This window comes from Scyliorhinus torazame, chromosome 15 (assembly GCF_047496885.1).
Source record: "Scyliorhinus torazame isolate Kashiwa2021f chromosome 15, sScyTor2.1, whole genome shotgun sequence".
In the NCBI taxonomy this organism is placed as follows: Eukaryota; Metazoa; Chordata; class Chondrichthyes; order Carcharhiniformes; family Scyliorhinidae; genus Scyliorhinus; species Scyliorhinus torazame.
The window spans coordinates 183722257-183748459 of record NC_092721.1 but is presented as its reverse complement, the minus strand read 5'-3'; the positions used below and the strand labels follow the sequence as shown (position 1 = coordinate 183748459).

The 26203-nt window shown below is 50.9% G+C and overlaps 1 protein-coding gene across 2 annotated transcripts in view; it reads left to right on the top strand.

Moving 5' to 3' along the window:
- Positions 1 to 26203, top strand: part of oca2 (oculocutaneous albinism II) — a 690248-nt gene that overhangs the window by 123957 nt on the left and 540088 nt on the right. For both annotated transcript variants that reach the window (XM_072477223.1, XM_072477224.1), the window contains exon 3: positions 7703 to 7816. In XM_072477223.1, the coding sequence (XP_072333324.1) occupies positions 7703 to 7816 (114 nt within the window). The remainder of the gene's footprint in view (positions 1 to 7702; positions 7817 to 26203) is intronic.

Here is a 26203-nt window from a genome sequence, read left to right as displayed (position 1 = left end):
GCGGCTCGATCCGTTCAAAATATGTCCCATTTTGCACAGTGTAGTGTCACACAATGCAGTGGAAGATATCTTCAATGTGAAGATGGGACTGTGGTGTGGTCACTCCTACCAATACTGTCATGGACCGATGCATCACCGCAGGTGAGGGTGAGGTCAAGTACGTTTTTCCCTCGTGTTGGTCTATCTAACCCAATGTGACAGCTATCTCCTTTAGGACTCGGCTACCTCAGTCAGTAGTGGCGTTATATAGCTAGACCAAGTCCCCAACCCAGAGTACATTCTGCCCCTCAGAGCATAGAAGAGTACTGATTCATCCACTGAGGAGGTATGTGGAAATCAACAGGTTTTTTTGCCCATGTTTGACCTGATGCCAGGGGACTCTGAGGTTGAGCACTCCACAGCCAACTTTTTTGGATCTGTCCTATTGCTTTCCTTCCCTGAAGCGACATGACTGAACCAGATGGGTTATCACGACAATCGACATGAGACTCTTAATTCAGGCTTTTTATTGAATTCAGATTTCACTATCTGCCATGGCAGGATTCGAACCTGGGTCCCCAAAGTATTACGCTGGGATTACTTGGTCAGTGACAATACTGCTACAGCACTACCCTTATCCATAGAATCCCCATCGAGTCTCTACTGACCCTCCAAAGGAGGCCGATTTAGCTCAGTTGGCTGGACAGCTGGTTTGTGATGCAGAGCAAGGCTGTAACCATCTGGGATGGCCACTTCCAGCATATAAAATGGACACTCGCAGAGCAGACAGGGAAAAATGGACAATGCAAAGTAACAAGCAGGCACAGAGCCTGAATGTGTATTTAGAAGACAGACTGCAGACAGAACCGAAACTCTTGGCCAATTTGCACATTGATGGCCCATCTCCGATAAACAAAGACTAGTGCTCAGGTAGCCGATACCGTCCCAGACATTCCGGCGCCACTACCTCAGCAAGAAGATACAAACAAAGCAAGGCCAACGGCCTCTTAGGACACGCCCAGCCATCAAGGCACCTGCCCCTTTATTGGCTCAGATTGATGGCGGTGATCGAGAAGCTGCCCAATTAATTGGGACCAAGTTTAAGGGCCTCCTAAAAGCGCGCAAAGCCCCCCCAAGTATAAGAAGGAACCCCGCCATATGTTCGCTCTCTTGGAATCAGCTCTCAACTGGAGAGACCCCTCCACCTGCACCACCAGAAGCAAGTAAGTTCAAGTTCAGCGTTCACTACCAGACGGACAACCATAGCTGTACTCCTGCTACCTCTTCGAACCCAACAGCCTCAGATCCGAACAACGGCCACTGTTCCTCTGACCTAAGTGGGCACCCGAAGTTAAGTATAGGTGTTAGCGATAGACATAGTTTAGCCTGTAGTGATATTGTGCATGAGTAAATCATACTGTGTGTAAATAAAGTACCATTGACTTTGAACTAACTAACTGGTGTATTGGCTCTTTGATCGATATTCGGTTGAACCTTGTGGCGGTATCAAGAGATACCTGGCGACTCTGAAAAGCATATTCATAATTAAGATTAAGAAAGGCGACCTTATTAACCGCCATATTTATAGCCACTAAAAGATAGCAACAAGGCCAATCGCGTAGGTTCAATTCCTGTACTGGCTGAGGTCATTCATGAAGGTTCAGCCTTCCCAACCTTGCCTCTTGCCTGAGGTTTGGTGGTCCTCAGGTTAAATTAGCGCTCTCTCTCAAAGGGGAAAGCAGTCTATGGTCACCTGGGACTATGGTGACTTTACTTTTACTTTACACCTTTGGACTGTTGGAGGAAACCAGGGTGCCCGGAGGAAACCCACGAAGACATGGGGAGAACGTGCAAACTCCAACAGACAGTCACCCAAGATCGGAATTAAACCTGGGTCCCTGGCACTGTGAGGCAACAGTGCTACGTATTGGGTAAATAACTTGCAAGATTATTCTTTTTTTAATAATCTTTATTGCCAAAAGTAGGCTTACATGAACACTGCCATGTAGTTACTGTGAAAAGCCCCTCGTCGCAAAATTCCGGTGCCTGTTCGGGTATATAAGAACATAAGAACTCGGAGCAGGAGTAGGCCATCTGGCCCCTCGAACCTGCTCCGCCATTCAATTAGATCATGGCTGATCTTTGGGAGACTTTGGGAGAATTCAGAATGTCCAAATTACCTAACAGCATGTCTTTCGGGACTTGTGGGAGGAAACCGGGGCACCCGGAGGAAACCCACGCAGACACAGGGAGAACGTGCAGACTCTGGACATACAGTGACCCAAGCCGGGAATCGAACCTGGGACCCTGGCGCTATGAAGCAACAGTGCTAACCACGCCGCCCACTCAAAACCTTATACCTTGCTGCAATTTCCAGGGACTCTTGTACAACACACTTGTCCCTCACTGAAAGCAGTTGACTATCATATCTCCGTCACCTTTTTAAAATCAATGGTGAGTACGAATTTCTTGGATTAATGCCAATTTTCACACTGCACCACTTAGAGTGAACGCTAATGAAAATACCTCTGAATGTTGGTACATCCAAAAAGTCAATTTCGTACAACATAAAATTCAGTAAAAGCGAGAACTCAGAGTGTCCGTGCTAGATTGAACCATCGGTGAGAGCTCACTGTTCAGTTTTAATTGCTATCCCCCTTCACTTCTCAGAGCAAACAAAGGAAATGATTCCTCATGGCAAAGCGCCTGTAAGGAACTGGCTGAATGGTGCACATATGAAACTCACCTAAAACATCTGCTGGGTGATATTGGCTCTGTCTGCAGAACAAAATGGGTATCATGGTTAATCAGCTGCCCATTTTTCACCACGTCTAATATTTTATTCCCTGAAATCCACAGACGATAGCTCAAACTCTCTTCGGAGACTAGTTTCATAGTCTTTCTGTTGATTATACATGGCTTGAAAGTAAAGCTCTTGGCAATATTTTCGGAGTCTATCGAAAATAAAAACGGTCATGCGGTAAAATTGTTGGGATTTGCTGCAAGACCGATGCTATGTAGATCTGTTTCGCCCCCTTGGATTATTCAAGGCGAATTTGGAAGTTCCAATGTTTAAAGGATTGCCAAATTAACATGCGTTAATGATTTAGCCCGATTGCACCAACCTGTCTGCATATTCTATAAAGACAATAAGAAGTCTCACAATCCCAGGTTAAAGTCCAACAGGTTTATTTGAAATCACAAGCTTTCGGAGCGCAGCTCCTTCCTCACACTTCACCTGATAAAGGATCAGCACTCCGAAGCTCTCCACATGATAAAGACAATAACAAAGGAATGAGACAAAGCAGGGTGTTCTTGGCTGACTGGCAGAAGGCAGAGAGTGGGGATAAAGGGGTCTTTTTCAGGATGGCAGCCGGTGAATAGTGTTGTGCCTCAGGGGTTGGTGCTGGGACCACGGGCGGAATTCTCTGCAATCAGCGCGATGTCCGCCGACCGGCGCCAAAAACGGCGCAAATCAGCCTGGCATCGCGCCGCCCCAAAGGTGCGGAAGTCTCCGCATCTTGAGCGGCCGAGCCCTTACCTTGAGGGGCTAGGCCCGCGCTGGACTGATTTCCGCCCCGCCAGCTGGCGGGAAAGGCCTTTGGTGCCCCGCCAGCTGGCGCGAAACTGACTTTGCCGGGCGGCGCATGCGCGGGAGCGTCAGCGGCCGCTCACGGCATCCCCGCGTATGCGCAGTGGAGGGGGTCTCTTCCGCCTCCGCCATGGTGGAGACCATGGCGAAGGCGGAAGGAAAAGAGTGCCCCAACGGCACAGGCCCACCCGTGGATCGGTGGGCCCCGCTCGCGGGCCAGGCCACCGTGGGGGCACCCCACGGGGCCAGGTCGCCACGTGCCCCCCCCTAGGACCCCAGAGCCCGCCCGTGCCACATTGTCCTGGTAAGAGAGGTGGTTTAATCCACGCCGGCGGGACAGGCATTCCAGCAGCGGGTCTTCGGCCCATTCGGGCCGGAGAATCGCCGGGGGGGGGGGGGCCGCCAACCGGCGCGCCGCGATTCCCGCCCCCGCCGAATATCCGGTGCCGGAGAATTCGGCAACCGGCCGGGGCAGGATTCACGCCAGCCCCCGGCGATTCTCTGACCCGGCGGGGGGTCGGAGAATCCCGCCCACAACTTTTCACAATATACATAAATGATTTGGGAGAAGGTACTGCCGTCTCCCGTGGCCTCCGAGGGGCATCCTGCGGGCGTCGCATGCTGGAGGGTCCGTGTCTCTCCGTGTCCCGTGGTGTGTGAGGGGCATCCTGCGGGCGTCGCATGCTGGAGGGTCCTTGTCTCTCCGTGTCCCGTGGTGTGCGAGGGGCATCCTGCGGGCGTCGCATGCTGGAGGGTCCATGTCTCTCCGTGTCCCATGGCCTCCGAGGGGCATCCTGCGGGCGGTCTGCATCTGTGGGGATGGGTGCCTGGACGTTTGGTCCTGCGATACACAATGAAGCATGCATGGTTAGACATCAGGCAGTGATCAGGTGATATGGGGGAGGGGGATATAGGGGAGGGGGGATATGGGGACGGGCTGTCGGTGGCTCACTTGCCAGTACGCCCCCGACCTCTGCATCAGCATCCTCCCGGTCGTCAGGTCCGCCAGCCAGTTCCAGGGCCCTTTCCTCGTGTTCGGTCAGTGGCCTCTCATCAGCGGGGCCTCCTCCAGTCCTCACATGCTCCCTATTGTTGTGTGCGCGCTTCTCCTGTGGGGGTGGGGGGTGGGCAGGGGTAAAAGGCCACACTGTTAGGCAGGTATATGAATGCACGCCATCGGTTGCGCGTGCATTGCAGAGGTTAAGGTTAGGGCTGGATTCACTTGGGGATATGGGGGAGGGGGGATATGGGGGAGGGGGGATATGGGGGAGGGGGGGATATGGGGGATATGGGGGAGGGGGATATGGGGAGGGGGGATATGGGGGAGGGGGGTATATGGAGGAGGGAGATATGGGGAGGGGGATATGGGGAGGGGGGTATGGGGGATATGGGGGAGGGGGGTATGGGGGAGGGGGGTATATGGGGGAGGGGGATATGGGGGAGGGGGATATGGGGGAGGGGGGATATGGGGGAGGGAGGATATGGGGGAGGGGGGATATGGGGGAGGGGGATATGGGGAGGGGGGATATGGGGAGGGGGGATATGGGGGAGGGGGGATATGGGGGATATGGGGGAGGGGGGATATGGGGGAGGGGGGATATGGGGGAGGGGGGTATATGGGGGAGGGGGTATATGGGGGAGGGGGGATATGGGGATATGGGGGAGGGGGTATGGGGGAGGAGGGATATGGGGGAGGGGGGATATGGGGGAGGGGGGATATGGGGAGGGGGGATATGGGGGAGGGGGATATGGGGGATATGGGGGAGGGGGGATATGGGGGAGGGGGGTATATGGGGGAGGGGGTATATGGGGAGGGGGGTATATGGGGAGGGGGGATATGGGGGAGGGGGGATATGGGGGATATGGGGGAGGAGGGATATGGGGGAGGGGGGATATGGGGGAGGGGGTATATGGGGGAGGGGGATATGGGGGATATGGGGGAGGGGGGATATGGGGGAGGGGGGGATATTGTGGAGGGGGGGATATGGGGGAGGCTCTCCCTGCCTGCTCTGACGAGGTCGTTCACCTTCTTGTGGCACTGGGTGCCTGTCCGTGGTGTCAGGGCCGCAGCGGTGACGGCCTCTGCCACTTCCCTCCACAGACGCCGGCTGTGGCTTGGGGCAACTCTGCGGCCGTGCCCGGGATACAGGGCGTCCCTCCTCTGCTCCACCGCGTCCAGGAGCACCTCCACATCCCGTGACTCGAACCTTGGGGCTGAGTGGCGGCCAGCCATCCAGTCGGGTGTTCCGGTCAGGTGTTCCGGTCGGGTGGGGGGGAGCAGCGCGGCCTTATGAGCAGTCACGCCGTGCGGCGCGTATGAAGCTGCACGGCGTGAACCACTGCGCAAGCGCGGATCCCGTTACGTCGCTGCTAGCCCATTTCGGACCGGAGACGTTCGACCCATTTTTCCGACGTGACGCAAGTCGGATTTGCACCGTTTTTTGCGCCGATCGGCGGACTTTCCGCCAATAACGGAGAATTTCGCCCCTGCTCTTTGAACTTTGATGTTTATTATCTGGATGTCAACAGCACCCATTATACAGATCTGATAACATACTTGTGTCCTTTAAGCCAGGAGGAAACTTCAGCTGTTCAGTATGGAATTAATTTGTGAATCTATTGAAGTTAATGTGCGCACTTCGCACAGAATTCAGTTCTAAATTGCCCCATACAGACTGGGCAGAAAGAAGCTTGCTGAAGGCAGATGTTCTTACACAGGCGCCTGGATTGGGAAAGTTTAATAAGTCAAGTCTATGAATGGACTTTGGCTTCCTTGCCTCCGATTTAGTGGCTGCAGCAGTTCGAGAAGGCAGCTCACCACCACCGCCTCGAGGGCAATTAGGGATGGGCAATAAATGCTGGCCTAGCCAGGGATGTCCAAATCCCATGGATGAATGAAAAATAGTTTGTTGCTTGCTGTGCCAATTTTAATGAGAAAAGCAGGAGTAAACCTTGGCCCGGTTGCTCCCACTGAGTCACAGGTTTCTAGGATCTGGGATGACATTGCAGCGTACTATGGACGGAGCTCTGCACTACTATAGGTCCTATACCTCCGATGATACGTTGAATCGAGGCCCTGTGTGCTATCTCAGGTAGCCATAAAATATTCAATCCATTCTTTCTAAGAATGGCAAGGGATTTATCCTTGGTGCATGGACAATATTTATTCAAGGTCACAAAAACATGTTGGCTCTAATTTTCTAGCTGCGCGCACCCCCCACTCCCCCTGTGGCGGGTTTTCCTGTGTTGGAGGCAGCTCACAAATGGCTGCTGGTGGGATCTCCCAGTCCCGTCGAATTCAGTGGCAATTTTCATGGCTCGCCTGTCCTATCGCCAGGTACTCCTCAGTGAAGATCCCGACAGCAAGAAGGTCCGGAACACGCTGCCCATTATCCAGTTGTTATCGTTTTGCTGCCTTTGGGAGTTCGTTGTAGGCAAATTGGCTGCTGCATTTCCGGCATCACAACAGTGACTTTACTTTAAAAGTACTTTATTGAGTGTGAAGTGCGTTGTGATGTTTGGTAGTCATAACAAACCCTTTATATGTGCAAGTCATTCTTTATTTTACTTATCTTTTATAAATGACCATTGGCAAGAACAGTTTTGGTCTAGGATGGTATCATGACCGGTACAGGCTTGGAGGGCTGAAGGGCCTGTTCCTGGGCTGTATTGTTCTTTGTTCTTTGAGACAGCAAAATTTAAGGACTGCCTCACCGATTTAACCGTGGTATGAAATTCTGGGCAAACGTATTCTAATGCGGCACGGTGGCACAGTGGTTAGCATTGTTGCCTCACAGTGCCAGGGACCTGGGTTCAATTCTAACCTTGGGTGACTGTGTGGAGTTTGTATGTTCTCCCCGTGTCTGCGTGGGTTTCCTCTGGGTGCTCCGGTTTCCTCCCACAGTCCAAAGATGAGCAGGTTTGGTGGATTGGCCATGCTAAAATTCCCCCTTAGTGTCCAAAGGTTAGGTGTGGTTATGGGGATCGGGCAGCGGTGTCGGCCATGGTAGGGTGTTTTACAGAGGGTCGGTGCAAAGCCGATGGGCCAAATGGCCGGCATCTTCACTGTAGGGATTCTATGATGCCTGAATAATCTTCAAACTAAATCCTTCTATCCCTCCTTTATTGTAGGGTCCACTCCAATGCACCGAGGAATTTAGAATGCCAACTTCTCAACTCCAAGTCGGAAATGGCCGATTACAATGATAAGACACCTCTGTTGAACGTTTCCTCTGAAGGCAATGGGTAAGTAAAATGAAATGAATCTTCTTGGCTGCAAATTAATGCAAAATGCGGGCAGAGGGCATGCTGAGGGGCAGCCACCAAAGGCAGCATCAAAACTGGCACAACAACGAGAACAATGTTTGAATTAACATTGTTTGTAATGCTGTGGAGCCAGTTTAACTCAGTTGGCTGGGCAACCGGTTTGTGATGCGGAGCGAGGCCAAAAGCACGGGTTCAATTCCCGCAACGGGTGAAGTTATTCATGAAGGCCCCACCTTCTCAACCTTGCCCCTCGCCTGAGGTGTGGTGATCCCCAGGTTAAATCACCACCAGTCCGCTCTCCTCCTCAAAGGGGAAAGCCGCCTGTGGTCATCTGGGACTATGGCCAATTTACCTATAATGCTATGACAATTTGTAGCACTTAGTACTTGGATTTTCGATGGAAGTTGCTTAAAATATAAAGTTTCCTCATGGGGCTCAGGCATTTCATGGTGGTTCCCTTTTTGAGGCCGATGTTTTTCTGACTGGACCAATTAAAACACCACTGGTTTTTGCTCTGGTGTTCTAAAGCTGCAGTATCGTCTTGGAATGCAAAGATTATCTCCAGCCCTCCTTTCTCCACCACAAACCACATTTGCAAATGCTGCTCTCCTGTCCCTTCTACCCTCACCTCCAGCAATAAGCACCAGGAGCTTGTGGACTTCGTCATCACTAAGGCAGAGACAATCTGATCAGCTGCCTCCACTAGCCCACCAGGACAAACTTCCTTTAATACCACCCCTAGCCCTAATGTTGACCTTGCAGCTGTCGCTAATGTCTCTCCTATCTCCCTCATGCCCTCTCCGAGCTCCCCTTGTCCATGAGACTCTTGATCCCTTCATCCTTTTCCCACTAAACTAATGATCACCCATCTTCCCCTCCTGCCTCCGTTGGTAGCCAATGTTGGAAACTGTTATCTCTCTTCAGGCGTGGTCCACTCTCCTTTTAAATCTCCCCTCCAAAGAACAACCATCGACCTCACCATTCTTGCAAACTGCCCACCCATCTCCAACCTCCCTTCCCTCCTCCAAGTTCTTGAACATATCACCTCCGAAATTGGTTACATTTTTCCTGGAACTCCCTTGTGTGAATCCCTCCAGTGCAGTTTTTGCTCCTGCACCGAAATGGCTCGTATCAAATTCAGAAATGACGTCCTATGTATCTATGACAAAGATAAACTTCCTCTCCTTGTCCTTCTGAAACTGTTTGTAATCTTTGAAGCAGTCAATCACACCACCCTCCTGCAACACCTCTCCATTGTCACCCACGTAGATGGGACTGCTCCCAGCTGGTTCCATTCATATCTATGTATTTGCGGCCATCGATCACTGATAATGGCTGCCCATACTGTCCCTGCACCTCTCCTGATCCTCTGATGTCCCCGGGGGTTCTATCCTTGCCCCCCCCCCCTATTTCTCAACTACCTCTCAGCAACATCATCTCAAGGCACAGCATTAGTTTTCACGTCCATACATAGAAACATACATAGAAATTAGAAGCAGGAGGAGGCCATCAACCCTTGGAGCCTTCTCCGCCATTCATTATGATCATGGCTGATCTCACCTTCCCCTATATTCCTTGATCCCTACAGCCCCAAGAGCTATATCTGATTTTGTTCTTGAAATTACACAATGTTTTCACCGCAACTACTTTCTGTCGTAGTGAATTCCACAGAATCACCACTCTCTGGATAAAGAAATTTCTCCTCACCTAAAAGGTTTACCCCTTATCCTCAAACTATGATGCCTAGTTCTGCACTCCCCCACCATTGGAAGATTCTTTCTGAAACTAATCCTGTTAGAATTTTGTAAGTTTCTGTGAGAACCCCTATCCCTCCAATGAATATAATCCTAACCGATTTAATCTTTCCTCATATGACAGTCCAGCCATCCCAGGAAACCTCCGCCTCAAGAGATGTGATGATGAGGCAGAGCAGAGTGTCGTCAACAGACATGCAAAGATTTGAATACAGGAATATGGGTGTTTTAATACAGTTGTATAGGTTGTTGGTGAGGCCACACCTGGAGTATTGTGTGCAGTTTTTGTGTCCTTATCGGAGGAAGGATGTTCTTGCTATGGACGGAGTGCAGCGAAGGTAGTGCCGGGAAAATATTGGTGACAGGAAAATATCAGTGAAATCCAGGAAATTGGAATATTTTCTGCTGGTTATATATTTTTAGAACTGTGGGGAAATATAAGTTAATTAAGGCAGGGACAGTTGTGTTAATGAAACTAGTGCCATTGATCTGTTGATGAGCTTAGCAACGCTGCAAATATATGTTTACCGAAGGCAAGTTAGTAACAATAGGGGACAGAACATGAATGTATTTGTATACGTTGTTAAGGGTTCAAAAGAAGAGATACAAGGGGCGGAATTCTCCCCCCCCCCCCCCCCCCCACACAGGGTGAGAGAAACGCTGGGGGACCGTGCGTGTCCCGTCACGCCGCCCTGACACCCGCACGCGATTCTCCCACCCCCCCCAAACCGGCGTGGTGAGAATCACGGCTGGCCGCTCGGAGAATCGCCGTTTGCAACGGGAGAGCGGCGATTCTCCGGCCTGGATGGACCGAGCGGCCTGCCCAACACGACGGGTTCCCACCTGCGCCATCCACACCTGGTCGCTGCCGGTGGGTTCAGCGCGGGAACGCTGGGGGGGGGGGTGGGGGAAGGCGGCCTGTGGGGGAGGGGGGTTCCTGCACCGGGGGGCCTCAAATGGGGTCTGGCCCGCGATCGGTGCCCACCGATCAGCGGGCCGGCCTCTTTGAAGGATGACCTCCTTTCCTCCGCCGCCCGGCAATGTCCATCCGACATCTTCTTGTGGGGCGGCCTTGGGGAGGACGGCAACCGCGCATGCACGGGTGACGTAATTTACGCGGCACCGGCCAAGGCCCGGCGCACGTAAATGATGCGACACCACTCTTAGCCCCCCGGGGGCAGGAGAATAGGGGGCTGGGGGCGGGCTCCGACACCGGAGTGAAACACTCCTGTTTGTACTCTGGTGTCGGCACTTAGACTCCCGATGGGAGAATTGCGCCCAAGATCTGAAGTAAAGGTGTAAAGTGATGGTCATAAAGTGTGTACTTGGTTTTTACGCTCTGAGACCTAAAATAATAAAAAACATGATAATTAAGACTTGCGTTCTGAAGAGGTTAGTTGAGATATGGAAGATCAAAGGGAAAATGTATTTAAGGAAATGATTAAATCTATGCAGGGAGCTGTTTTAGACCTCAGCCAACAACAGGAATAATTGTTTAACTGCGAGCAAGAAATGTCTGTGAAGAAAGCCTGTCTTGAAAAGCAAACTGCATGTTTTATCTCAGAAACAACCCCAAAGGGGTGTAACTGCATAGTGTGGTAACTATTACTGGATTTTTAAAAACAGATTTTAAACTCTGTAATTTGGGGAGAATTCGCTCTGAGGTAGTTAAGTTATGGTTGTTTGGTCCTGTTTAAATTAGTGACACACCGTGTATAGCCATTGCCGTCGTTAGGTATACCTCTAGATTACTTTATTGTTGTTTATTTTATTTCCTAATAAACATTTATTTTATTAAAATACGCACAAAACGTCAAGGACATTATTCTCTGGATTTGAAACCTTTCCCCACACTATATCAAATCGCAAAAATACAGTCGAGAGCAGTTTGGGGTTTTCTTCTGGGATTTGAAACAACTCGGCATTTACGATCAGCCAGGATCTTAACGAAAGTTAAAGAGAAGGATCACATTTCTACCTCTCTCCAGCTCCGAAGAATAGACATACGGACTCAAATGCAATCTTCTTTCCACAGATGCTGCCAGACCTTCTCAGGTCTTCCAGCATTTTTGTTTTAGATTTCCAGAGTATTTTGCTCTTAGTTTAGTCAAGAAGATCTGCTAGTGCTGTTCCACCCACTACAATCTACCCTTCCCCGTCACAGTCAGTAAAAATGGGGTGAAGTCTAAACATAGCTGAGTTCTGGAATTCCAGGGCCACCCAGCCCAGAACCACATTTTCATCTTCATTAATATCCCTAATTCAAATTACTTTCATTTTCAGTTTCAATTTGCCTGCTGTCTCAAATAATCAGACTACTGGAAAACTATGCCCTTGACATTTGTTCTTATCCAATATTTTGACTCCATTCATATTATGTGTAATTATAATCTAGTGTCCTTAACCTATTGGATGCTTGTGGTCTATCCCCTCCAGCAAAAATAAAAATGTTTTTTTAATAGGCCTACAGCTGTTGAATTAAACCAATTAGGTGGCCATGAATTGTAGTTTGTCACAGTCTCCAACTGCTTGCAAGGCCAGAGGTGATTATGCCTCTTTGGTCAGGGAATTAGTTACTCAATAAACTCCTGTCAGTGCTTAATAAGTAGCACTCCTACTCAATAAACCTTGGTTTGGTCAATCAGACATTTCCGATAAAAGAAAATAGCTTCATATAAAGCCAGATGCTTGAAACTAGTAACAGATGTGTTTGCCGTCTACCGTCTTCCTAATTCCAGGGATAGGATTTTGGGTTGGTAACCCCTGACGTTCGGGCCAAAAGGGGGTCCAGCCCCCAGGGCAGCACGGTGGCACAGTGGTTAGCATTGCTGCCTCACAGTGCCAGGGACTCGGGTTCGATTCTGGCCTTGGGTGACTGTGTGGAGTTTGCACGTTAAGCGGCTGAATAGACTTTAGGGTGGGTGGTCTGGCTTACCATAAAGCCATAGAATTCCTACAGTGCAGAAGGAGGCCATTCGGCCCATCAAGTCTGCACCGACACTCTGAAAGAGTGCTCTACCCAGGCTCACCTCCCTGCCTATCCCCGTAACCCCATTTAACTGAAGGGCCAATTTAGCATGGCAAATCCACCTAACCTGCACTTCTTTGAACTCTGGGAGGAAACCGGAGCATCCGGAGGAAACCCATGCAGACATTTGGAGAAAGTGAAAATTCCACATAGACAGCCACCTAAGGCCAGAATTGAACCCGGGTGACTGGCACTGTGAGGCAACAGTGTTAACCACTGTGCCACCGAAACACCCGTAAGCAAAGAGGCTGATGATTACATAAAGGCAAAAATGAAGGCATTACCATATTGCAAAGGTCAGTGGCAGGCTGGGGTTTGAGAAACTTTTAAAGCCTAACAAAGGGTTCCTAAAAAAGTAATAAAAGGTAAATTATGAAAAAATGTAGCGCAAAATATTAAAACGGATAGCAACAAATTTCACAAGTATATAAAAATGAGGAGGGTAACAAATCAACGTTGGTCCCTTCGAGGACGAGACTGGGGAGTTAATAATGGGGAACACAGAAATGGCAGAGACACTTAATCAATATTTTCCACGGTTTTCACGATGGAAGACACTAGAACCATCCTCATAGTAACAGGTAATGGAGAGATAATAAAAAGGGAGGCACTTAGAACAATCATGTTCAATAGGAAAGAAAGTACAAACCAAACTGTTGGGATTAAAGGCAGACAAGTCCCCAGGGTCTGATGGCCTACATCCTAGGGTCGTAAAGGAAGTGGCAGCAGAGATAGTGGAGGCTTTGATTATAATTTTCCAAAATTCCCTGGATTCTGGAGCGGTTCCAGTGGATTGGTAAAAGGGTGGTGTAACCCTCCTGTTCAAAAGGGAAAAAGGCAGAAAGTAGGAAACCATAAACCAGTTATTTTATCGCTTGTCATTGGGAAATTGATCAAATACATTATTAAGGAAGTAGCAACGGGACATTTGGAAAGTCATAATGCAATCTATCAGAGCCAGTATATTTTTATGAAGGGTAAATCATGTTTGACTAATTTGCTAGAGTCCTTTGAAGATGTAACAAGCAAAATGGATAAGGGGGTCCTGTAGTGTAGTGTATCTGGACATCCAGAAGGCATTTGGGAAGTTGCCACACAAAAGGTCAATGCACAAGGTAAGATCCTACAGCATTGGGGTGATATATTAGCTTGGATCTAGCATTGGCTAACCAACAGAAAGCAGAGAGTGGGAATAAATGGGTCTTTTTCTGGTTGGCAAGCTGTAGCTCGTGGTGTGCCACAGGGTTCGGTCCTTGGGCCCCAACTATTTACAATCTATATTAATGACTTGGATGCAGGGCTAGAATGTACCATAGCTATCTTTGCAGATGACACTAAAATAGGTGGGAAAGCAAGTTGCAATGAGGAAATAAGAAATTTAAAAATGGATAGATTAGGTGAGGGGGCCAACAATTGGCAAATTGAATTTAATGTCGATAAGTGTGAGGTTATTCATTTTGGCTAGAGGAATAAAAAGGCAACTTATTATCTAAATGGAGAGAGACTCCAAAATGCTTTGGTGCAGAGGGATCTGGGTGTCCTTGTGTGTGAATCACAGAAAGTTAGTATGCAGGTGCACAGGTAATAAGGGAGGCAATTGGAATTTTGGCATTCATTGCGAATGGAATAGAGTAAGAAAGTAGGGAAGTGCTGTTCCAACTTTATAGGCATTGGTAAGCCCGCATCTGGAGTACTGCGCAAAGTTTTGATCCCATTACTTCAGGAAGTATGTAAATACATTTGAGGTGATTCAGAGAAGGTTCAATAGATTGATTCCAGGGATGAAGGATTTGGCTTATGAAGAGAGATGGAGCAGTTTAGGTCTATACTTGCTGGAGTACAGAAGAATGAGAGGGGATCTAGATTGAGGTCTATAAAATTCTAAAAGAGATTGGCAGGGTTGAAGTAGAGCGAGCATTTCTCCTTCTTGGACATTCTAGAACGAGAAACCATAGCTTATAATAATAATATTTATTGTCACAATTAAGTTTACATTAACAGTGCAATGAAGTTACTGTGAAAGGCCCCTAGTCGCCACATTCCGGCACCTGTTCGGGTACACTGAGTGAGAATTCAGAATGTCCAAATTACCTAGCAGCACGTCTTTTGGGACTTGTGGGAGGAAACCGGAGCACCCGGAGGAAACACTCGTAGGCACAGGGAGAACTTGCAGACTCCACACAGACAGTGACCCAAGCCGGGAATCGAACCTGGGACCCTGGAGCTGTGAAGCCAATGTGCTATCGTGCCGCCTACTTTAGCCTTTGTTTTAGGCTAAGGGTGGCTGGCGTAAGACAGAAATGAGGAGGAATTACTTCACTCAAAAGGTTTAGAATCTGTGGAAGTCTCCACCCCAGAGTACGGGGACGTCAGAACGCTAAACAAATTTAAGGAGGCGATAAGTATGTTTTTAATTAGTAGTGGGATGAAGGGTTATGGAGAGCAGGGAGGACGATGGCGATGAGGCCGAGATGAGATCAGCCACGATTGTATTGTGGAGCGGGCCCGAGGGTCTGAATGGCCTACTCCTGATCCTAGTTCATACGTTCAAGATGGCGGCTCACCACCACCTTCTACAGGACAATTACAGGTGGACAATAAATGCTGGCCCTGCCAGTGATGCTCACATTGTGTGAATGAATAATGGAAAAAAAAATGACACGATTGTTCTCCCAGCCACTGATCTATCAGCGGCCGTATTCTAGAACATAACTGGATTATCTGCAGTGCCGCCTGAAGACTAGTAGGGCCTGAGACCCAATCATCCGGGCTCCGCAAGCTTCACCATTTGTGCGCAGTACATACAAGGTAACAGTGACCAAGGGGGAATAGGGAGCTGATGAATTTCTTGCCCGAGGCTGGTCTCTCAAACTCTCCTCACTCTTCCCTGTCGTGTTGGGTGTTCCGATACACAAACGAACCAACACGGTTGTGGATGGTACAACTCTGTTTTATTATTCTGTACAATAATAACTATTAACTTCTGGCTGTGGTTCGTACTTCACCGGCTAACCTGTGGGCCCAGCCCTAGCACTATCTTAGTGAGGCACTCAGCACATGGTGTATGTCTGAGTGGCACGCTATGAGCTCTGTGCTCTGAGCTATCTCCTGGGAGAAAGAGCGGGAACTGTGGTGTTCCCTGTTTTATAGTGCGTGTGCTCTCACTGGTGATTGGCTGCGATGTTGTGTGTGTGTTGGTTGGTCCAACTACCTGTCCATCAGTATGTGTGTGTGATTGCACCATGATATGTTAATGTGGATATCATGACATTCCCCTCTTTTCTGTCCACTCTCTCTTGGATATTCTGCAGTATCTCTCTCTATCTGTTTCATTCTCTCCCCCTCTCTCTCTCTCTGTCTGTATAAAATGAACAGTAATTGACTTCATGGACAGGCTATTGAAATTTTATGTACAGATGGATACAGCTTGGAGGAAGAATAGTAGAACTATTCAAGCACATTGGTGAAGGCCCACAGTATTGAGCGAGTTAAAGTTAAAGAGCCATTGAGCACAATCTATACTGGAGCACATTAATGAATAGAAGTAGGTCAAGGAAATCCCCAATCCCCAAACTGAATATCATTGCATTAAACATTTACCATTCTTGGGCTATTCCAAGCAATATTAAAATTTCACGGCTCTAATAATCGACCTGAACAGCCTTAGGAAGGTTCTGCAAACCATGGAAGCTGAATGCACTTCTGTATTTATATCCAGCCCACTATAAAATTCTAATTGCATTCTCTTATAGCAAATTAAGTATTCTGCGGAAGCGGTATTGCTTAAAAATAAATGTCAAATTTGAAGCACTTCTTGTCGGAAGTCCATTACGATTTGTTTTACTAACGTATGTCTAAATAAACTAATGGGGCTTCATTGTGTCGAGCAGTAATTATATTTCCACAGGGATATTAATTTTAGTTCACATGAATGCAATTATAGTTAGTGATGCACAAGTAAGATTAAATAGCATTAAATGTGATAAATCATTACTATGATTAACTATTCAAGAAAGATGATTTTATGAGATTAATTTATTGGTTTAACAGTAATATTTTCTGTACATGAGAGTTCATTGACTCGTATTCATATTCATTCAAGAAATATACAGTCGTCTCTCGGTCATAGTACAGGGCCCTATGTTTTAATATATGTAGCTTCCAGTATATGCACCACACTGCGGGCCAGACTGATAATCTTAGATTAAGTCTGAGCACGATGAGGATTATTTACGACGGTGAGGAATGTTGTCCAATCCCAGAACCAAATCGAATGTTGCACACTATGGGCCCTTCCCCACCGTGGTATATTTTCCAGCATTGGCTGCCGATGGGATCTTCCGGTCCCACCAATGTCTACGGTGTTTTGCATGGATCCCCCATCCCATCGCCGCCAGGGAGCCCGTCGTGGCTGGGGGGGCGGGGGGGGGGCCCTAGGTTTTGAGGTTTTGCAAACACGGGCTGGTTGGTTACGGCCTCTATTATCTTTCCCACTGCGAACAGCAGAAGGGACATAAAGGAATAGAGTATAAAGATAAGGAAGTGTTCCTGCAACTATACAAGGCATTGATGAGACCACACCTGGAGTATTGTGTACAGTTTTGGTCCCCTCATTTGAGGAAAGATGTGGTGGCATTGGAGGCAGTTCAGAGGAGGTTCACTAGGTTGATTCCAGAGATGAGGGGTTTGTCGTACGAAGAGAGATTGAACAGTTTCGGCCTTTACTCTCTAGAGTTTAGAAGAATGAGGGAAGATCAACTTGAGGTAGACAAGATGATAAAAGTTAGGTAGACGTAGAGCGGATGCTTCCTGTTGTGGGGAATTCTAGAACGAGAGGTCATAGATTTAGGACAAGAGGTAGCAATTTTAATCTGGATTTGAAGAGAAACTACTTCTCCGAAAGGGTTGTGAATCTATGGAATTTGCTATTTCAGAATTCAGTGGATGCTGGAACAGTGAGTAAATTTAAAGAGGAGTTAGACCGATTTTTAAGTGGTAATGGTTTGAAGGGTTATGGAGAACGGGCAGGACGGTGGAGCCAGGATGAGATCAGTAATGATGAAATAGCAGAGCAGGATCGATGGGCCAAATGGTGATCGAGACATATATAATACTAAAAGGGATTGATACAGTAAATGTAGACCAAATGTTCCCCCTTGTGGGGCAATCTAGAACGAGAGGGTCACAGATATAGGTTGAGTGCAGTAGATTTAGAACTGAGATGAGGAGGAACTACTTCTCGCAGAGGATGGTGAACAGTGTGGTGGAGTCCGAATCATTACATGATTTCAAGAAGGAGATTTTTATATTTCTGATAAAACAAAATGCATTAAAGGGATATGGGGAACAGATAGGGAGGTGGATTTGAGACCAGGAAGAGATCAACCAAAGTCTGAATGAATGGCGGAGCTGGCTCAAGGGACTAAATTGCCTACTTCTGCTCCTGATTCCTATGTTTCTATGTTCCTATCACTTTGATGGTGATGGAGAGTAGACTGATAGGGTTGGATTTGTCTTGTTCCTTGTGCACAGGCAATTTTCCCCATTGCCGGGTAGATGCCAGTGTTGTAGCTGTACTGGAACAGTTTGGCTAAGGTTGCGGCAAGTTCTGGAGCATAAGTCTTCAGTACTATTGCCGGAATATTTTCAGGGCCCATAATCTTTGCAGTATCCAGTGCCTTCAGTGTTTCTTGATATCGTGTGGAGTGAATCGTATTGGCTGAAGACAGCATCTGTGATGCTGGAGACGTCCAGAGGAGACCGAGATGGATCATCCACTCAGCATTTCTGGCTGAAGATTGTTGCGAATGCCTCAGCCTTGTTTTTTGCACATATGTGCTGAGTTTCTCCATCATAGACGATGCAGATATTTGTGGAGCCTCCTTCTCCATTGAGTTGTTTGATTGTCCGCCACCATTCACGGCTGGATGTGGCAGGACTGCAGAACTTAGATCTGATGCATTCGTTATGGAATCCCTTAGCTCTATTACTTTCTGCTTACGCTGTTTGGCACTCAAGTAGTCCTATGTTGTAGCTTCACCAGGTTTTTTCGGTGTGCCTGGTGTTGCTCCTGGCATGCTCTCCTGCACTCTTCATTGAACCAGGGTTTATCCCCTTGCTTGGTGGTTAATGGTAGAGTGGGGGATATTCCGGGCCATGAGGTTGCAGATTGTGGTTGATACAATTCAGCTGCTGCTGATGGCCCACAGCGCCTCATGGATGCCCAGTCTTGAGTTGCTGGATCTGTTTGAAGTCTGTCCCATTTAGCACGGTGGTAGTGCCACACAACACGATGGAGGGTATTGCCAGTGGGAAGGCAGGACTTTATCTCCACAAGGACTGTGCAGTGGTCACTTCTGCCAATATTGTCATGGACTGATGCTTCTGCAGCAGGCAGGTTGATGAGAATGAGGCCAAGTATGTTTTCCCTCTTGTTGGTTCCCTTACAATCTGCAGTCCCAGTCTAGCAGCTACGTCTTTTAGGACTCAGCCAGCTTGGTCTGCAGTGGTACTATCTTTTCAAAAAAATTTTTTAATTAAAGTTTTCACAAAATATCAACAACAAAATGTAAAAGGAACCCAATAGAATTAACTACCAAACAAAACAAAGCAACCCAGTACCCCCCTCCCCCCGATACATAAATAATAAATTAACATCCGCCGAAACACATAGCAAATATATACACCTCCTCAGATCCCCCAGTATAGACAAACAAAAATAAAATAGAACCCCCCCCCCCCCTTCCTGAGCTGCTGCTGACCATTGTTTACCGTTCTGCCAGGAAGTCTAAGAATGGTTGCCACCGCCTGAAAAACCCTTGCACCGATTTAATTTAATAAACCCCGCCATATCGTTGATCCAGGATTCCACGCTTGGGGACATTGCATCTTTCCACTCAAGAAGGATCCTTCGGCGGGCTACCAGGGACGCAAAGGCCAGAATACCGGCCTCTTTTGCCTCCTGCACTCCCGGCTCCTCTGCAACCCCAAATATCGCGAGCCCCCAGCCCGGTTTGACCCTGGATCCTACCACCCTCAACACCGTCCTCGCTACGCCCTTCCAAAATTCCTCCAGCGCTGGGCATGCCCAGAACATATGGGTGTGGTTTGCTGGGCTCCCTAAGCACCTAACACACCTGTCCTCACCCCCAAAAAGCCGGCCCATCCTTGTCCCGGTCATGTGTGCCCTGTACAGCACCTTAAACTGTATGGGGCTGAGCCTCGTGCACGAAGAGGAAGAGTTCACCCTCCCTAGGGCATCTGCCCACGTCCCCTCCTCGATCTCCTCCCCCAACTCCTCCTCCCACTTACCTTTCAGCTCCTCTACCAAGGCCTCCTCCTCCTCCTGCATCACCTGGTATGTTGCCGAGATCTTCCCCTCTCCAATCCACACCCCCGAGAGCACCCTGTCCTGTACCGTGCGTGGCGGCAGCAGCAGGAATTCTACCACTTGCCGCCTGGCAAACGCCCTTAATTGTAGATACCTAAAGGTGTTTCCCGGGGGGGAGCCCGTACTTCTCCTCCAGCTCACCCAGGCTCGCGAACTTCCCATCCACAAACAGGTCCCCCAACCTTCTTATCCCTGCCCTGTGCCACCCCGAAAACCCTCCATCTATTCTCCCTGGGACAAACGTGGGTTCCCCCTATCGGGGTCCACACCGAGGCCCCCACTTCCCCCCTGTGCCGCCTCCATTGCCCCCAAATTTGGAGGGTAGCCGCCACCACCGGGCTCATGGTATACCTCATTGAAGGGAGCGGCAGCGGCGCCGTTGACAGCGCCTCCAGACTCGTACCCTCACAAGAGGCCCCCTCCCCCTCCATCACCCACTTGCGCACCATCGCCGCATTGGCGGCCCAGTCATACCCGCAGAGGTTGGGCAGCGCCAGCCCCCCCCCATCCCTACCCCGCTCCAGGAACACCCTTCTCACCCTCGGAGTCCCTCGCACCCACACAAACCCCGTTATGCTCCTGTTGACCCGCCTAAAGAAGGCCTTCGGGATAAGAATGGGGAGGCACCGGAACAGGAACAAAAAACCTTGGGAGCACCGTCATCTTGACTGACTGCACCCAACCCGCTTGAGACAGCGGCAACGCGTCCCACCTCTTAAACTCCTCCTCCATTTGCTCCAGCAGCCTCGTGAAATTAAGTCAATGCAGGGCCCCCCAGCTCCTGGCCACCTGGACCCCCAAATACCTGAAGCTCCTCTCTGCCCTCTTTAGTGGGAGCTCGCCAATCCCCCTCTCCTGGTCCCCTGGGTGAACCACGAACAACTCGCTCTTCCCCATGTTGAGCTTGTATCCTGAGAAATCCCCGAACTCCCTGAGGATCCTCATTACCTCCGGCATTCCCCTCACCGGGTCCGCCACATATAGCAGCATGTCGTCCGCATAGAGCGACACCCTATGCTCCTCCCCACCCCGCACCAGCCCCCTCCAATTCCTCGACTCCCTCAGTGCCATAGCCAGGGGTTCAATCGCCAGTGCGAAGAGCAGGGGGGACAGGGGGCACCCCTGCCTCGCCCCTCGATGCAACCGAAAGTACTCAGACCTCCTCTTGTTCGTGGCCAGACTCGCCATCGGGATCTCGTACAACAGCCTAACCCACCTGACGAACCCCTCCCCAAACCCGAACCTCTTCAGCACCTCCCATAAGTACCCCCACTCTACCTTATCGAAGGCCTTCTCAGCGTCCATCGCCGCCACTATCTCCGCCTCCCCCTCCCTCGCCGGCATCATAATAACATTCAGGAGCCCCCGCACATTCGCATTCAACTGCCTCCCCTTCATGAACCCCATCTGGTCATCATGGATGACCTGCAGCACCCAATCCTCAATTCTCATGGCTAAGACCTTCACCAGTACCTTGGCATCTACATTAAACAACAAAATCGGCCTGTAAGACCCACACTGTAGGGGATCCTTGTCCCGCTTCTGGATCAAGGAGATCAGTGCCCGGGACATCATCGGGGGCAAAGCCCCCCCCTCCCTTGCCTCATTGAAGGTCCTAGCCAGCAACGGGCCCAACAGGTCCACATTTCTCTTGTAAAATTCGACCGGGAAACTGGTCCCGGTGCCTTCCCCGCCTGCATGCTCCCTATTCCTTTGGCCAGCTCCTCCAGCCTAATCGGGGCCCCTAATCCCGCCACCAGTCTCTCCTCCATCTTCAGGAACCTCAGTTGGTCCAGAAAGCGGCCCATCCCTCCCTCCTCCAGTGGGGGCTCGGACCGATACAGTTCCTCATAAAAGTCCCTGAAGACCCCATTGATGCCGACCCCACTCCGCACCACACTTCCTCCCCTGTCCTTAACTCCCCCGATCTCTCCAGCTGCGTCCTGCTTCCGAAGCTGATGCGCCAGCATTCAACTTGCCTTTTCCCCATATTCATAAGTTGCCCCCTGGGCCTTCCTCCACTGCGCCTCCGCCTTCCTGGTGGTCAACAGGTCGAATTCGGCCTGGAGGCTGCGCCTCTCCCTCAACAGTCCCTCCTCCGGCACCTCCGCATACCTCCTGTCTACCCTCACCATCTCCCCCACCAGCCTCTCCCTCTCCCTTTGCTCTATCCTCTCCTTGTGGGCCCTAATAGAGATCAGCTCTCCCCCAACCATCGCCTTCAGCGCCTCCCAGACCATCCCCACTCGGACCTCCCCGTTATCGTTGGCCTCCAGGTACCTCTCTATGCTTCCTCGGACCCGCTCGCTCACCTCCTCGTCCGCCAACAGCCCCACCTCCAAGCGCCACAACGGGCACTGATCCCTCTCCTCACCCAGCTCTAGGTCTACCCAATGCGGGGCGTGATCCGAAATGGCTATCGCCGAGTACTCGGTATCCTCTACTCTCGCAATCAGCACCCTGCTCATAACAAAAAAGTCGATCCGGGAATAGGCCTTATGAACGTGCGAGAAGAATGAAAATTCCCTATCCCCCGGCCTTGAAAATCTGCAAGGGTCCACCCCTCCCATCTGGTCCATAAACCCCCTCAGCACTTTAGCCGCCGCCGGCCTCCTACCCGTCCTAGACCTGGAGCGATCCAGTGCCGGATCCAACACTGTGTTAAAGTGCCCCCCCATTATCAGGCCCCCCACTTCCAAGTCGGGGATCCGACCCAACATGCGCCGCATAAAACCCGCATCGTCCCAGTTCGGGGCGTACACGTTGACCAGCACCACCCTCTCCCCTTGCAGCTTACCACTTACCATTACGTACCTGCCGCCGTTGTCTGTCACAATGCTCGACGCCTCGAACGCCACCCTCTTTCCCACCAAGATCGCCACCCCCCGATTTTTGGCATACAGCCCCGAATGAAACACCTGACCTACCCATCCCTTCCTCAATCTGACCTGGTCTGCCACCTTCAGGTGTGTCTCCTGGAGCATGACCACATCTGCCTTCAGCCCCTTCAGGTGCGCAAACACCCGGGCCCGCTTAACTGACCCGTTCAGTCCCCTTGCGTTCCAGGTTATCAGCCGGATCAGAGGGCTATCCCTCCCCCGCCGACTAGCCATAACCCCTCCTCGGCCAGCCACGCGCCCACGCCCGGCCCATTCCCCACGGCGGAAGACCCCCATCCCAACCCCCTCTACTCGCTCCAGCTCCCCCTTGACCATACCAGCTCCAACACGGTTCCCCCCATACCCCACCCCAGCTAGGACCCCTCCAAGCTGCATTGCTCCCCCCATTGCACTCCTGCTGACCCCGGCCACTCCCTCCTCTTCTTCGACTCCTTCCATTGTGGGACTTCCCCTTCCCCTCCATTACCCACCCGCAGGCTCTCTGGCTCCCCCTTCCATCCCAAGCGTGGGCAAAAACCCGCGCTTCCCGGCCCCGCTTCCTCCAGCCTTCAGCGTGGGAAAAAGCCCGCGCTTTCCACCTGCCCGACCCCGCCTCCTCTGGTGCAGCTCCTTTTACAGGCCCAGGCTCCTCACCCCCGACTCGGGCCTCCCCCTCCCCGCAGGGCCCCATCCCCCCTACCGGCCATCCACCCCCTACTCCGTTTACTTGCCCCCCTCCAAGAGTCCACCCGACAGACCCAACTAAAACAGTGCCCAACCCACCCTAACCGAACCAAAAATAAACCAGAACCAAGAACCCCCCCTCAAAATGTAACACAACAACAACAATCCCCGACCATCCCCACACTCGACCCCCCATCCCGACCCTCAGTTTGTGTCCAGCTTCTCGGCCTGAACAAAGGCCCACACCTCCTCCGGGTACTCAAAATAATGGTGCCGGTCCTTGTAGGTGACCCACAGACGCGCCGGCTGCAGCATGCCAAACTTCACCCCCTTCCTGTGCAGCACCGCCTTCGCCCGGTTGTACCCGGCCCTCCTCTTCGCCACCTCCGCACTCCAGTCCTGATATATTCGAACCTTCGCATTCTCCCACCTGCTGCTCCTCTCTTTCTTGGCCCACCTGAGTACGCACTCCCGATCAGCGAACCGATGAAACTGCACCAGCGCCGCCCGCGGTGGCTCGTTAAACTTGGGCCTCCTCGCCAGAACTCTATGGGCCCCTTCCAGCTCCAGGGGCCCCTGGAAGGACCCCGCTCCCATCAGCGAGTTTAACATGGTGACCACATAGACCCCCATGTCCGACCTCTCCAGCCCCTCTGGGAGGCCCAGAATCCCCAGATTCTTCCGCCTCGACCGATTCTCCATCTCCTCGAACCGTTCCTGCCATTTCTTGTGGAGCGCCTCGTGCGCCTCCACCTTTACCGCTAGGCCCAAGATCTCGTCCTCGTTAACGGAGATCTTTTGTCGGACCTCGCGGATTGCCACCCCCTGGGCTGTCTGGGTCTCCAGCAGCTTATCAATAGAAGCCTTCATCGGCTCCAGCAGGTCCGCCTTGAGCTCCCTGAAGCAGCGCTGGATAACCTCATGCTGCTCCTGCGCCCACTGCATCCACGCTGCCTGGTCCCCACCCGCCGCCATCTTGCTCTTCTTCCCTCGCACTTTCTTTGGCTTCACCACCACTTTGTTAGTCGCCCCGCTTCTGGTCCAAGCCATACACTGTTGGGGGAATGTTGCAGTCTTCTTTCAACACCGGGAAATGTCGAAAAGATGCCGTTGGGGGCCCTGCAAAGAGCCCAAAAGTCCGTTCCAATCGAGAGCTGCCGAACGTGCGGCTTCGCTCCGCATAGCCGCAACTGGAAGTCTGCAGTGGTACTATCAAGCTACTTTTGGCGATGGACATTGAAGGGGACTTCCGGTGACGGCGGACGGGAGGCGGCCGCACAATGGAGAGCCCCCGCTCGGGAACGGCAATTTCGGGGCTTTAAGCCCGGTCTCAGGGTCCACGGAGGCGGCAAAAGCAGGGAGAAGGCACGGAGGAGGCACAGTGAAGACGCTGGAGGGAAAAACCCCTCAAAGAAAAATGTCGAGGGTGAGCAAAAAAACGGCCGAAAAATAACCAGCTGGAGGTCCGTCGGGGAGTGGAAAGGTCACCGCGGGGTCACCAGGAAAAATGGAGGCTGGAGCACCAGGGAAGGCCGCACTGCTTACGGCTGAAGAAATAACCAAGGTGATGGCTGCGGAATTTGAAAAGCAGTTGGCGCAGATTGCGAAATGCATGGAGACGGTGAGGAAGGAGATGAGGGAGGTTTTGAGTGTGCTGGTGGAGGAGGCGGTTTCCCCGGTGAGGACGGAGGTGGCGAGCGCAGTGGCGGAGGTGCGAGAGCAAGGGGAGGCGCTGAAGGAAGTGAAGGAGACGTTATTGCAGCATGGTGATCAACTTGCCTCAATGGGGAAAGAGATGCGGAAGGTGATGGATACTAACAAGGATCTGCGAGGAAAAATGGAAGACCTGGAAAATAGATCCAGGCGACAGAATTTGAGGATTGTGGGACTGCCCGAAGGAGTTGAAGGACCGAAGCCGACTGAGTATTTTGCCGCGATACTGGCAAAACTACTGGGGGAGGGGGAGGACCCCTCCCGATATGAACTGGATCGGGCTCATCAGCCGTGGAGGCCTGTACCAAAGGCGAGTGAGCCGCCAAGGGCAGTGACTCTGTGCTTCCGTAGGTACAGAGTGAAGTAGAAGGTCCTGAGCTGAGCCAAGCAGAAGCGGGTGGTGCAGTGGGCTGGAGCTGGTATACGTGTATACCAGGACATTACGGTGGAGCTGGCAAGGAGGCGGGCTGCCTTCAACCGGGTGAAGAGGGCACTGTACATTAGCAAGGTGCGGTGCAGCATTGTATATCCAACGAAGCTGAGGGTGACTTACAAGCTCAGGGACTTTTATTTTGGAACGGCGGAAGCAGCGGAGGAGTTTGCGAAAGCAGAAGGACTGTGGCAGAACTGACAAATTGAGGAATGGCCATGTGCCGATGTAACCTCATGACTGTATTTTCTTCTTTTTTGTATCACTGCACGCGGGTGTAGAGATTAAAGGAGCCAAGGTGGTATATATTTGGACAAGGGAAGGGACGGGACTTTCACTTGAAATGAGAGTTCTTTGGGGTGTAGGTGGATATGCGCGGTTTGTGTGCTAAAAAGGGATCTTTGGGCTTTCCTGGGGCCGGGCAAGTGGGAAAGGGACCCGGGCGGGGGCCTCCACGCTGGCCGGTTTGTGCCGGCCAGTGAACGGGA